The 12,915-nt window shown below is 34.7% G+C and overlaps 2 protein-coding genes and 1 pseudogene across 3 annotated transcripts; 2 read left to right on the top strand and 1 right to left on the bottom strand.

Annotated features, from left to right (window-relative positions):
- Positions 1 to 1,012: 1,012 nt before the first annotated feature.
- On the top strand, positions 1,013 to 3,051 carry LOC104717284 (protein DETOXIFICATION 51 pseudogene; annotated as a pseudogene). The gene has a single exon (XR_015568102.1). The product of XR_015568102.1 is annotated as a protein DETOXIFICATION 51 pseudogene (transcript).
- A 3,036-nt stretch (positions 3,052 to 6,087) lies between these two features.
- LOC104753935 (uncharacterized protein At4g04775-like) lies at positions 6,088 to 6,606 on the top strand. Its single transcript, XM_010476113.3, has 2 exons — positions 6,088 to 6,258; positions 6,328 to 6,606. The coding sequence occupies exons 1-2, from the start codon at positions 6,088 to 6,090 to the stop codon at positions 6,604 to 6,606; spliced, it is 450 nt and encodes a 149-aa protein (XP_010474415.2).
- A 270-nt stretch (positions 6,607 to 6,876) lies between these two features.
- On the bottom strand, positions 6,877 to 7,801 carry LOC147935816 (uncharacterized). The gene is made up of 3 exons (XM_087468262.1): positions 7,405 to 7,801; positions 7,018 to 7,309; positions 6,877 to 6,946 (listed from the first exon to the last, which is right to left on the bottom strand). Exons 1-3 carry the CDS (start codon positions 7,799 to 7,801, stop codon positions 6,877 to 6,879), a joined length of 759 nt encoding a protein of 252 aa, XP_087324388.1.
- Positions 7,802 to 12,915: the final 5,114 nt, after the last annotated feature.

The following is a 12,915-nucleotide window of genomic DNA, read 5'->3' as shown; positions in this document are numbered from 1 at the left end:
CATACATGTACCTTTGTACATTTGGGCAAAATATACTTAAATTTGTTAAATATTATCTTTTTATTTTTGGTGTTAATAACCCATATGCCTACACTAAGAAATTTAAATTCGGATCATAATACAACAATACTATTAATACAAATCCTATTTTTTTTTTAGGATTCAAGAGTAGTACAAATCATTGGATGCTCTAGTGTCTAGACATAATAATGTTTTGTGTAATTGACCAAAAAAAAAAAAAATCTCAACCACATTTAGAGGCTGTTATTGTTGAGGTGATTTCTAAATTCATATGGAATTGTAAATTCTAAAAATCAAAACACATGGATTTTGAAATAACATGTTTTATACTAGGATTTGAATCCTTCTATTTTACTTTTTCAAATCTATACAAATCCATTTAAAACATACTGTGGATTTTGAAATCTAAAAACAAATCATTAAATGAATAACATGGAATTTTAACAAGTATTTGTAAATCATAGAACCAATAACACATAATTTTGATAAGTATTTTAAATTCAATGATTGAATAACACATAATTTTTATTTGAATTTCTAAATTCATTAAAATCATAGAACCAATAACCCTCTCTTATAAAACTTAATTTTTTTGTTGAACTAGTAGTTTTTCAAAAAAATCGATCGGATTTGGTTAGTATATACACTTTTAGATTGGTAATACATATCGGATACAACATCTTCATATATGGTCCACCAGTAATTATATAGGGTAAGTAATTGATTCTAGTTTATTTTTTTCCATTTTATGTCACAAATCAGTCGTATCCAAAAAGAAATGGATACATTGTCAGTTTACTATTAATGTATTATCCATAAAACTACTCCGAGAAATTTCCAAAAAGTATATTAAATATACAAAAAATATACATAAAAAGTAGCTTAGATTCTTTTTCATGAAATTTTTTTAGAAAAATAAAAATAAAAATGAAGGGAAAAAAAAGACTGCCAACTCCTTTATTAAGATGGTAAGAGAGAGCCCTGAGATGAGAGAAGAAGCACCAAAAAAAAAAAAAAAAAAAATCCCTCTTTCTCATTTCTCTTAAAACCTCTCTGCAGACTCATCATCAGAGAGCTCTTCACGAGAGAACTCTTTCTCTTTCCCCATTAAAGATATCAAATCTTTCTTAATCTTCTTCTTGATTCATCCATCCATTATCATCATCATCACCGTCATGTGTAACTCATCAACAACAACCACCACCGGTTCAGAGAACCAAGAATCTCGAACCGGAATCTTCCTCGATCTCTTGTCGATCAATAGCTACGAACCCTCAAAGAGAAACCTCCGGCATTGCGAGAACAGAGGATCTCCTCTAATGGCAGAAGCTGTAACGGAGGCTAAATCTCTCTTCACGCTAGCTTTTCCGATCGCCGTGACGGCTCTAGTCCTCTACCTACGCTCAGCCGTATCAATGTTTTTCTTGGGCCGACTTGGCGACCTCGAATTAGCCGCCGGTTCACTCGCCATTGCCTTTGCTAACATAACCGGTTACTCTGTTTTATCCGGTTTAGCACTTGGTATGGAGCCACTCTGTTCTCAAGCCTTCGGTGCTCACCGCTTCAAACTCCTCTCCCTAACCCTTCATCGAACCGTGGTTTTCCTCTTGGTTTGTTGCGTACCGATCTCGGTTCTCTGGTTCAACGTCGGCAAAATCTCGGTTTACCTTCACCAAGACCCCGACATCGCTAAATTAGCTCAGACGTATCTCATCTTCTCACTCCCTGACCTCCTCTCCAACACTCTGCTTCATCCAATCAGAATCTACCTTCGTGCTCAAGGCATCATTCACCCCGTAACCCTAGCTTCTCTCTCCGGCGCTCTTTTTCACCTCCCGGCTAATCTTTTCTTAGTCTCTTACCTCCGCCTTGGTCTTACCGGCGTTGCCGTCGCTTCCTCCCTCACAAACCTCTTCGTCGTAGCTTTCCTCATTTGCTACGTCTGGGCGAGTGGTCTTCACGCGCCTACATGGACTGACCCGACCCGTGATTGTTTCCGCGGGTGGGCTCCTTTGCTTCGTCTCGCGGGTCCGAGCTGCGTCTCCGTTTGCTTGGAGTGGTGGTGGTACGAGATCATGATCGTTCTCTGCGGTTTGCTCGTGAATCCAAGATCGACGGTGGCTGCTATGGGCGTTTTGATCCAGACGACATCGTTTCTTTACGTTTTCCCGTCTTCTCTAAGCTTCGCTGTGTCCACTAGGGTAGGTAACGAGCTTGGAGCGAACCGTCCCAAGACGGCGAAGCTATCGGCCATGGTGTCTATCGTTTTCGCGGCTGTTACGGGGATCACTGCTGCGGCGTTTGCTTACTCCGTTAGAAATGCTTGGGGGAGGATATTCACCGTAGACGAAGAGATTCTCCGGCTAACAGCGGCGGCGTTACCGATATTGGGTTTATGCGAGATCGGAAACTGTCCACAGACGGTGGGATGCGGCGTAGTGAGAGGAACAGCACGGCCGTCAACGGCGGCGAACGTGAACCTCGGAGCGTTTTATCTGGTGGGCATGCCGGTGGCTGTTGGTCTCGGGTTTTGGGCCGGAATTGGGTTTAATGGGCTTTGGTTAGGACTACTCGCAGCGCAGATTAGCTGCGCAGGTCTTATGATGTACGTTGTGGGGACCACGGATTGGGACTCAGAGGCTAAGAAGTCACAGACGCTAACATGCGCCGAGACTGTAGAGAACGATCTTTTAAAGACGGTGGTGGCGAATACTTTAGGGGACGATGGTGAGTGCGATGAGGCTGAGCCGTTGATTCGCGTCACGGTGCTTTATTAAAATATTAATTTCCCAAAAAAAAGAAAATTATAATTATAATCCTATAATTATAATTTTATTCCTCTCTCTCTTTACATAGAAGGAGAAAGTTTTGTCTTTCTTGAGAATTTAACATTTTCTTCTCTTTTTTTTTTTAATTATGTACTTAACAATTTTTTTCTTTTTCTTCTCCTTATTTTTTTCGATGCCCTTATGATTGGCCGTTTATATGGAGTAATTTCTGAGTTTTTTTTTTAATATATTTTCTTCTACATATGCCAAATACTTGAATAAGTTCACATGAATGCAAAAATAATCACATGAAATTTTATAAAAATGTAACAACTTAAACATTTAATTACACCCAATCTGAGACAAAAGATGTTGGGACCATATAGCTGGAGCGACAGAGAATTAATTCAAAATTAGTTTAATTTTAAAATAGTTTGTAAGTTCAGATAATATGAAGTGAAGATTTCACTGTTAAATTATAGGGACAGACTTATTTCAATGAGAAACAAAAAAAAAAGTCTAAATAGATAAGAAAAATGTGTTAGGGAGGTGGGAGGGGGTGATAAAAATAGGAAAAGGAGTAATATGGTAATTTGGAAAAAAGTGGCAACCCTGTGGGAAACAAAAACTTGTGTCTCAAAGATTCAGACAGGTCTGAATGAATGTTTTGGATTCCCTATAGACTAGAGAGTGCTGTTTTGTTCAGAGATGAGAGAGAGAGAGAGATATATATCAAGTCCCAAGGACCATTGTATTGCATCATCTCATCTCATCATATCTTTCTTTCCTACAATTTTTATTTTATTCTATCATAAAATTATTTTATCCCTATAATTCTGCATTTCGATGGCTATGATTCATATCTAAGATTTGTTTTTTTACATAATAATATATGATTTTTTTTTTCACTTCAGGACCATGGAAAAATCTTGGAAGGGGACGTTTTATATAAACTGTACTCTGTAAAAGTAATGAATTTATTATAAACAAACCATTAAAAATCACACTGAAATTTTAAACGAAGCCATTATTAACTAGAGAGGTATAGCAAAGTATAGTTTTAAACATTTTGTTTTTGGTAGGATAGTAAAAGAGAGTATTAATTTTTTTGTGCACAGTAAAAGAGAGTATTAATTTTTTTGTTAATTTCATATTGTATTTTCTCCTTCCTTTTCTTTAGATATTTTTATTAGTGGTGCCAGGAGAGATTTAATACAATGATTTAATGCTATAGTTCATAATTTTTGTCAGTGCAATAATTAATTTATTAGTACCACATCCCTATTTTTTTTGCATAATTAGCACCACATCCCCATTTATAAGTTAGATAAAAATAGAATGCACAGCTGCGATCCATAATACCTACTGTACATCATAATGTTCTTATATATACATATATGTAATTCTGAGTACCATAGTTTACATTGGTAATGCACAAACGTTTTTATAATATTTCATTGAGTTGTAAATATAATTTGATAATTCACACTAGTATTTAATAAAAATGATGGTACTGCCTCCTCTCAGAATAACTTCGTACTACTAAAATCTTATGTGACAAATTGGGTACCAATTATTGAAGTACTGAACTTATCCTCTGAAACATAATTACAAAAAAAAATTGGGGAAAAGAGGACAAATTTCGAAAATAGTGGAACTGTGGAAGAATCTTTTTAATTTCTCATTCAATTTCAACAAAGTGCAAACAAAATATACAGGAACTATTTAATAATTTCATACCAACCAACTGAGAATTAATCTTTAATCACGAGAGGAAACATAGATTACACACATGCGTACACATAAGTAGTATCGTAATAGTTTAAAGATCACATTTTGCAAACCGAAGTGTTATTTTTTTTTTTTCCGAAAGCTACAAATAAAACTCTCTTATTGTGGTCTTTATTTGGCCACATCTCCATGTACAGTCTTCTGACAGAAGCATATATCTCCGAAATTTTCATGAACCTTCATCATACGGGTGATAAATAGTATAACATTAACAAGCGTTGTTTACCAAAAATAAAAGATTCAAGCGTTGAATGCTTATAATTCAAACCTTATTATAGCTAGCTAGCTATGTAGGTGTTATATATAGAAACTATAGACCTATTTCCTCAGGTTTTCCTACTCCTTGAATCACCTAGAATGAAAAAGATTCCATTTTGATAAAAAACGAATCTAAGCTATGAGAAAGTGTAATAAACGGTGAAAAGTATATAGATCAAGAAAGAAGAGAAAGGTTGGAGCCAAAAAAATAAGAAGAAGTTAATTTTCACTGCCCCAAAAATAGATAACATTTGTGTGGGGGAGGGAGGGAGAGAGAGAGAAGACAAAAGTGGTTGAGAGAGAGGGAGAAAGTGAAGAAGAAGCAGAACAGTGGCAGATGTCCCACAAATTAAGACAGAGCACAAGTTATATAATTGGAGTGTACTGCTCACATTCCACACGAGGGGGCCTCCCTTTATTGACTTACCCTTCACTTCTTCTCACTCACTATTTATTAAATTGGCCTCTATGTTTCTTTAACAGAGAAGTAAGAATATCACAATGGATTAATCAGTTCATCTATATCTTCCTTTTTGCCCAAACGTACTGCATGCATTTACAAGCTACCAAATAGTAAGTTTGGGCACTCTTTCTCCACAGCCGGTTTTAAAGATTTTGCGGCCAACAACAGTGCCGTGATTAAAGATGTAAACTGCAATATTATATTATCTAGGTTTTAATAATGTAAGAAAACGTTTCTACATGATACTTAGCTATCCATATATAGATTTGTTTAGACCAAAGAAGATCTATTGAAAACGACTTCATTTGTTTGAAGAATTTTGTAGAAACATAATTACACGCACGGATTAAACAAAAATAACATTCTTGTGAGTGTTCTCTAATTTGAGGAATCTTATATACTGGCGAAGGGTCGACGGTCTATTTCCCCACGAGAAGTATTGTATCAAACCAGATAGATCTCGTTCTTTACCCTCGGTATATATGTCCCCGAAATAAAAGTTCGAAAGCTATATTCCCCCGAATCCAAAGTTCGAAAGCTATATCTCCCCAATTCTGGATTATATTGGTTTACCGTCTAAACTTGAGACCAAACCAGATATGTCCCGAATGTAAACCAGATGTTGAACCAGTTTGATGCACAAACCCGACCCGTTTGATCATAAACCCAGAATCCCCAAATAAAACCTAAAATCGATTTTCGTTGTTCATAATCGATTCCTTTTATTGAGTTTGGTTCTTCTTCTTGAGATTACTTCTTCTTTCATTTACGAGTTTGAGTATCACAATGAGTAATGTATCATCCAATTGCACTGAATCTAGTTTGCAGGGAAGAGGAAGGGCTATCGGTGTGCCAAAGAGATGTTGGTGCGGAGAAGGAATCATATCTTTGATATCGAAGTCTGATTCCAACCCTTACAGGAGATATTATCGGTGTCAATTTGTCGTAGCTAATAAGGTAAGTCGATTTTGTTTTATTTTTGATTTTTTTTTTCTGTTTTCGTGTATAACATTAGGATTGTTGCAGCTTAGGAATGATGAACACACTTTCAAATGGGTTGATGAGGCATTTGTCAATGAGATAGACACATTGAATGCAAAGAATGCTGACCTTGAGAAGCAGCTGAAAGAGATCAGAACAGAGAGGTTTGAGTTTGAGAAGATGGTCTATGAGAAGATGGAGAAGGAGATATTTGAGAAGGTTGAAGATGGTTTGTCTGAAGCCAAAGCAAGCCATAAGAAAATCATGATTGTCTTAGTCTTCTTTTGTATGATCATGATTGGTCTCACTAAGCTACTAGGTTGAAGAACGGGATGAGTGTTGTTCCTTTAGTTTGTTGTTGCTATGTTTTTGTTTCAGTTGTAATATGTTGCTATTAAAAGACTATGAGATGGTAATGAGAAGCAAAAGTTAAGAAGTTATGATCATTAATGAAATCCTAAATCGTTCACAAAACAGTTAACAAAAGACATCTCAATTTTTGACAAAAGACATAGGGATTACAAGTCTATGTGGTCGAAAATACATTCAAGGCAACCACAAAATTAGAACCCTATTTCTACTTAGCTAGTTTGATTAAGCTTGAGTGAGTGAACCTTGGCTTGGTTCCGGTTGACTTGGCTGCAAAACAAATATAAAACATTGAAATATTAGTAAACCGAAACAAGCTCCATAAACTGAAACCATGAAAAGGAAAATACATTCACCTTGGGAAATTCATTCTTGTGGAACCTAGAATTATGATTAGCTGCTCCACAAATGCCACAATGCATGATTCTTTTTTTCTCCTTTGGTTTCATCTTAGTTGGCGACTCATTAGCACCCTTCTTCCTTTTTTTGTCAGGCTTTGTCTTCTTCTCTTTAGCTTGATCGTTATCTTCATCTGGTAAACACACATTAGGAGTCTTTGTTTCAGGCCAAAACCGTGGACCTCTCTGTGGAACGAGGCCTTCGGTGTAATTCCTTCTCCACATAGCTGTCCGGAACCATTGACAGACATAGTTCTCAGCTACAAGTGTTTTGTCGATGATGACTGCATAGGCATGTTCACATGGATACAGCTATGCTTATCATTAAACTTTCTAATCCTCCACATATTATCACTTGGCAGAATTGCAGCATACACCTTCCACTCACACCGTGAACCATCATCTCCATTACAACCAACACATATAAAGCCAATTTTGTCTTTATCATACCTGTATTGCTTCAGATTGTTTCCAGTTCTGAGAACATAGTCCGTCACTGCTTCTTTGAAAGCGACTCCACTGAAGAATGTCTGCTTATCGTACAAATGCCCATCACCGCGCCTGATATGTGTGTGAACTGGCTCTGTACCATCACCGTTTTCATCGGTATCACTCTCCGGATACACATCATGGCGGACTGGTGGTTCATCGACGAACTCATTCACCAACTGTTCGATGTGAAAGTCATCTCTGTCGTTGACTTCTTCGTCGAAATCTCCACCAAACTCTGCATCTGAAACGACAATCGCCATTATCGTTGTCTTCGCTAAGGAATTTCGATATTGATTTTGGATTTCACTATCTAGGGTTCTTCGCAAATTGGAGTTTTTTTGGATTAGAGATTTTGGGATAATGGATACTAAATCGAAGTTTATCGGGTCAAAATCGGGTTTGCTTTGGTATAATCAAGGTTTAGTTTTTTTCTTAATCGGTTAGGTAAATAGTAAACCGATATAATCCACGATTATGGGTTAATTGATGTAGAAAAATTAAACTGTGGAGATATAGCTTTCGAACTTTTATTTCGGGGACATATAGACCGAGAGTAAAGAACGAGATCTATCTGGTTCGATATAATACTTCTCGTAGGGAAATAGACCTTCGGCCCACTGGCGAAACATTAATTAATCATATCATTGATTTTGTGTCAACCCTTTTTAATCATGTATATGTTTGACACTTGAGTGCTTATAATGCAATTGTACTAGTGCACATTCTTAATTGAATCGTGCAAAAACCTCTCACAGTGCACTAATGATAATGTAAATTAATGTATGAAAACTATTTATTAATATGATTGGGGACATATCCATCTAAGAACCTTGGTGGATGCTGTTTTGGATATATATTATAAATGGTGGGAAGCTATATATATAATATGACACATGAAATATATGTATATTAATGCATCTATAAGTCTTTCGACAAAAAAATGTATCTATAAGTCAAAGTTATTTTATAGCTTATCTTTCTTAGCAGATCAGCTCAACCTCTATATATAATTATTGATAAATATCTAGCCACTCAAAACTATATATATAAAAATCCAAGTGTATCTATATGTGCATGACCATAAGCAAAAGCTATCTTTTCATGTCACATGGGTTCCATTTATGGTAACAATCCATCCCAATTTATAGCCAATAGTGGTCAGACATGTGATAACAAGACCACAAACAAAAACACATATTACAAAATTAAATAATGAATAAAAGTGAAAGGACATAAACTAAACCACCATGCTATGAGAGACCAAAACACATGCACATACATGGGAGCCTACACAAGCATGTATTGGCGAATGCCCTAATTTATTTGTCCACCTTATAACCAACACTTTCACAATCTCATAACCATCTTTGTCCTATAATTCCCAAAAATAAATAGTAAAGAGGTAACATAACCCAATTTTAAGAAAATCTTCTCCACAAAATTATTATCTAACATTTAAAATTATTACGAGATTTAAGTTGCAATTGGTGATATCGTACTTTCAGGCAAGGTTATCCTAGACAAAATCTTGAGACTAGTTAAATCAAGATTCAAACATGTATACTTACGTGTTATGGACCTATCTTAGGGTTTTATAAATGAAAAACTGATAATGTATGACATAGCAGTGATGTAGATTGACTTGAATATATATAACGTCCATGCATACGTCATATATATGTATGTATGGTCCATCCATGAAAGTAAAAGTTAATATATATCATATTACACATATAGTTAACTTGAAGATAGTTAAACATTCATCATATCATATATTCGAATTCAGTATACTACGTTTTTTTTTTTTTTGGTTTAAATGTTAAGCTTCAATATACTACGTTTAGTGCAATAATTCATTTATATCACAATTTGAAACTTGCATCGACCACAAAAATTCTGCAGTGATAAAAAAATATGAGGGCCGACCCAACTTGGTTTTTGTTCTGAATTTATAAATTTTATTTAACTTAAATGGACGATATAAATTTTATATAGATACTTACATATTGCAAGTTGCATGTAATATCAAAAAATTATGGATGTATATTAAGAAGATGTCATAAGTACGATTCATGAACACATGACTTGCCTGTGGGACACTCTTTTCTCCACATGTTTCCCTTTTCTTGCTCTTTTTAGGGCTTTTTCACCAGACCTTTTGTTCTTTCTTTCCTCAATTCACATGTCTTGATTTTGAAATATGTAGACCCAATAATTTGACTCTCCTTAATTATTTGACCAGCGCACGATTTAACCTTCAAGGGCAAAACAAACAAATTATCGAGCATGACAAATAGAAATGTTGTTCGTTTTAATATGTTCATGGAGCTAATTAGATCGCATCTACTAGATCTTTAGTTTTGGTTCATTTACACTGTAAGCGAACCAAATCAAAAGTGGGATGAACCGTATAATAACATGGTATCACATCCTGGTTATTGCACCAAGTGGTCCAAGTCCCAACCCAACTAACTGAACTAAGTAATGTAGCCGGATCTCACATGCATCAAAAGAATAAACTCGCGTAAAATTTAGTTTAAAGAAAAGCGTGGAGATTAATATAAACATAAGAATTATCAAGTTCATACACCAAACCGTTTAGATGTATATCTCCTCTGGGATAAAACCGTTGGATGAGTTTCACTAATTGGTGTAGAAAACCGATAATTTCTTTGTTAATAATTCTGTTGGAGCTGATTCTAGTTACACTTGAACAAGAAATCAAACCGATTCAAGGGAATGTTTACTATATACTCTATGCTGGTCGGTTCTTTGGTCATGTGGCGTCTCTCATGCTTTCATTTTTCGAAGATTAAGAGTTTCTATCTACATAGTTGGAGGTTTAGCCGATTTCTAGTAGTCTGATGTCTAAAAGGATATATGAGTAATAAATCCAAGATTATTGTTCCACATAATTGTCTTCTTCTATGGATTTTAGTATTAAACACATATCATAATACAAATCAAATGATAAATTCTTCCATAGATATAACATTCTCCATATTAGTTGGTGGTAACTTTCGTTTTCATTCTCCATATTATCGAATCACCTGGCGGTAACTTTCGTTTGTTACCAAAAAAAAAAAAAAAAAAAAAAATTCCATATTAGTTGTTTAATAAAATAAAAAAAATCTCAAGACGCAATCGGGCTATTTCAATGACTTACTTAGCCCATACGAATTTAACTTTACCAGTCATGTAAGTTGTTGACACTGTGCCTAGTTTGATGAACAAAAAAGCCCATAATCCTGGGGACTATTTACTATGAATGGTTTATGTTCTTGACTTCTCGTTTTATGTGTCTAGTGGCTGCATCATATTCCAAATTCAAATCTACATAATTTTAAGAATGTAAAAAAAATTCCACTGTTAGACGAGAGTAGACACGCATGTTCATTAAAAGTAAATCATTACAAACGCTGAATCATGAATGTACTAATCAAAATTCAAGTCCGGCAGTGAAAGAAAAAGGTCTTACTAATCGATTTGAAAAATCAAAAACTCGAGTGAAAACCGAATGGACATTACCCGGCATTGTCTTGGACCCAAGCCCATGCCAATTTATCTTACAATTTTTTTTTTATCTTTTTCTTTTATGATATCCAAAACCAGCAACAAGCACACAAACCACACTGATAATCCCAAAAGCATATAAGGTTCACGTGCAAAATCAAGGTACCCAAATAATTGATTATCTGTACTCAATAATTGATATCTTGAAATACAAAATTCGTAGGAGAAAAGGGAAAAAATAAAATAGAACGTCGAACGAACAAGTGTACGTCGTATTGAAGAGGAAGAAGGACCGCAGGGGAAAGAAAGAGATTGACAAATTCAAATGACCGAAGGGGCAAAGACTTTTTACTTCCATAATTGTATATGAGATACGTGACCTCACTCTAGATTCTCTTCTTCATCTACTTCTTTTTTATCTTCTCTAGTTCAAACTTTTTTTTTTTGGGCAACCCTCTAGTTCAAACTTTAAAGTAACATTTTTGTATATAGGCATAGAGCTAAAACCCACTCTATAACATTGGACTGCTCTCTCTATATCACTTGGTTTCAGACTTTTTTTTTTAACTTAAGTTTCGCTTGCACACATCTTTAAACTAGACCTTGAATATTAAATCACCGTTTTCCATTTGAGTCATAATTAGAAGAAGATGATAAAATTGATAAGACAAATATTCTTTTTGTTATTCTTCTTGAAAATCAAAATTAAATGGGTTGGTCTCAACTCTCAAGAAATTTCGTTTTCCACTTTACCAAATTTATACAGAGTTTTGGGTAGTAGAAAATGACAAAGGCTGTGAACTAACTTGACATGTTAGGGCTCGTCTAGTGAGTGGAGTCAGTACTGCTGCCTGCAGGATCTGTTTTATGTAAAACAGAATTTTTTTTTTCTCTTTTATTTTAATATTTTATTTCTCTATAAGAGGATCATAATTTCAGATGAAATATGCAATGATTTCGACTATATAGGCTCCAAATATAATAAATAATGCTCTGTAGCATATGGATGCAACATGACATAGTGTGGAGTTTTGGACTATGCTAAATATGTTTTGTAGCAGATAATAACATTATTAAAACACATAACGTTAACCATGGAACGATAGTCTAGTGATAGCAATAGTTTTTTCTTAAAGATACTTTATTCACCATCATACAAGAAGATTAATTTACGAAACATTTGGAATCATATTAAACTAAGGAGAAACATAATTTTATACCATTATCTGCTTATAAGGCGGCCAAGAAGAGCGTTACGTTCTCCTTTTCACTGTTTTTACTGCCAATTTCTTCTTTTATCAGAACTTTATAAAAAGTTAATCAAGTTGGATTTCCAAGGCGTATGCATATAGCATAATATGTAGAAACAATAGACAACACATATCATAATTTATGAGAAAATATTATATCACCAAAAAAATCCGAAGCAAAAGAATACAGTGTCCAGCTTTATACGTTAAATACATATATTGGCTACAATTACATACAGTATATGATTTGTTTTATCTTTCATGTTTCATCACATAGACCCAAGTGATACAAATTTTTAGTTCGATAAATTTCAATGGTAGAAAAGTGTAATAAACAGAATGATTCTTTACTACGTGATCAGTTCCTCCTCCTGTCTTATTCATTTTCTTTTTCTCAGAAACCAAAACACTTTTCTTGATCTAATTAAAAAAGAATGGGTAATTGCATAGGAATGTCAATATGATTACGCAAACAACTTCTGCAGATAAGAAAAGTTTGCAGAAAATGGAAAAGCACCTGTCTATGATAGCTGTCTTGAAAGTCTCATTATTTCAAAAATTATGTATGTTTTCCCCATTTTTAATATATATACTTTTTGTTTATTTCCAAG

Source organism: Camelina sativa, chromosome 10, assembly GCF_030686135.1.
Source record: "Camelina sativa cultivar CO46 ecotype springtype chromosome 10, ASM3068613v1".
In the NCBI taxonomy this organism is placed as follows: domain Eukaryota; kingdom Viridiplantae; phylum Streptophyta; class Magnoliopsida; order Brassicales; family Brassicaceae; genus Camelina; species Camelina sativa.
The sequence above is the reverse complement of the archived record's forward strand: the minus strand, read 5'-3'. Positions and strand labels throughout refer to the sequence as shown.

Coding starts and splice junctions, on each gene's coding strand:
- LOC104753935 (XM_010476113.3), top strand. CDS start 6,088: ATGAGTAATGTATCATCCAATTGCACTGAATCTAGTTTGCAGGGAAGA. Junction 6,259..6,327: donor AATTTGTCGTAGCTAATAAG/GTAAGTCGATTT, acceptor GGATTGTTGCAG/CTTAGGAATGATGAACACAC.
- LOC147935816 (XM_087468262.1), bottom strand. CDS start 7,801: ATGGCGATTGTCGTTTCAGATGCAGAGTTTGGTGGAGATTTCGACGAA. Junction 7,310..7,404: donor GTATGCTGCAATTCTGCCAA/GTGATAATATGT, acceptor AAACACTTGTAG/CTGAGAACTATGTCTGTCAA. Junction 6,947..7,017: donor TCTAGGTTCCACAAGAATGA/ATTTCCCAAGGT, acceptor TTTACTAATATT/TCAATGTTTTATATTTGTTT.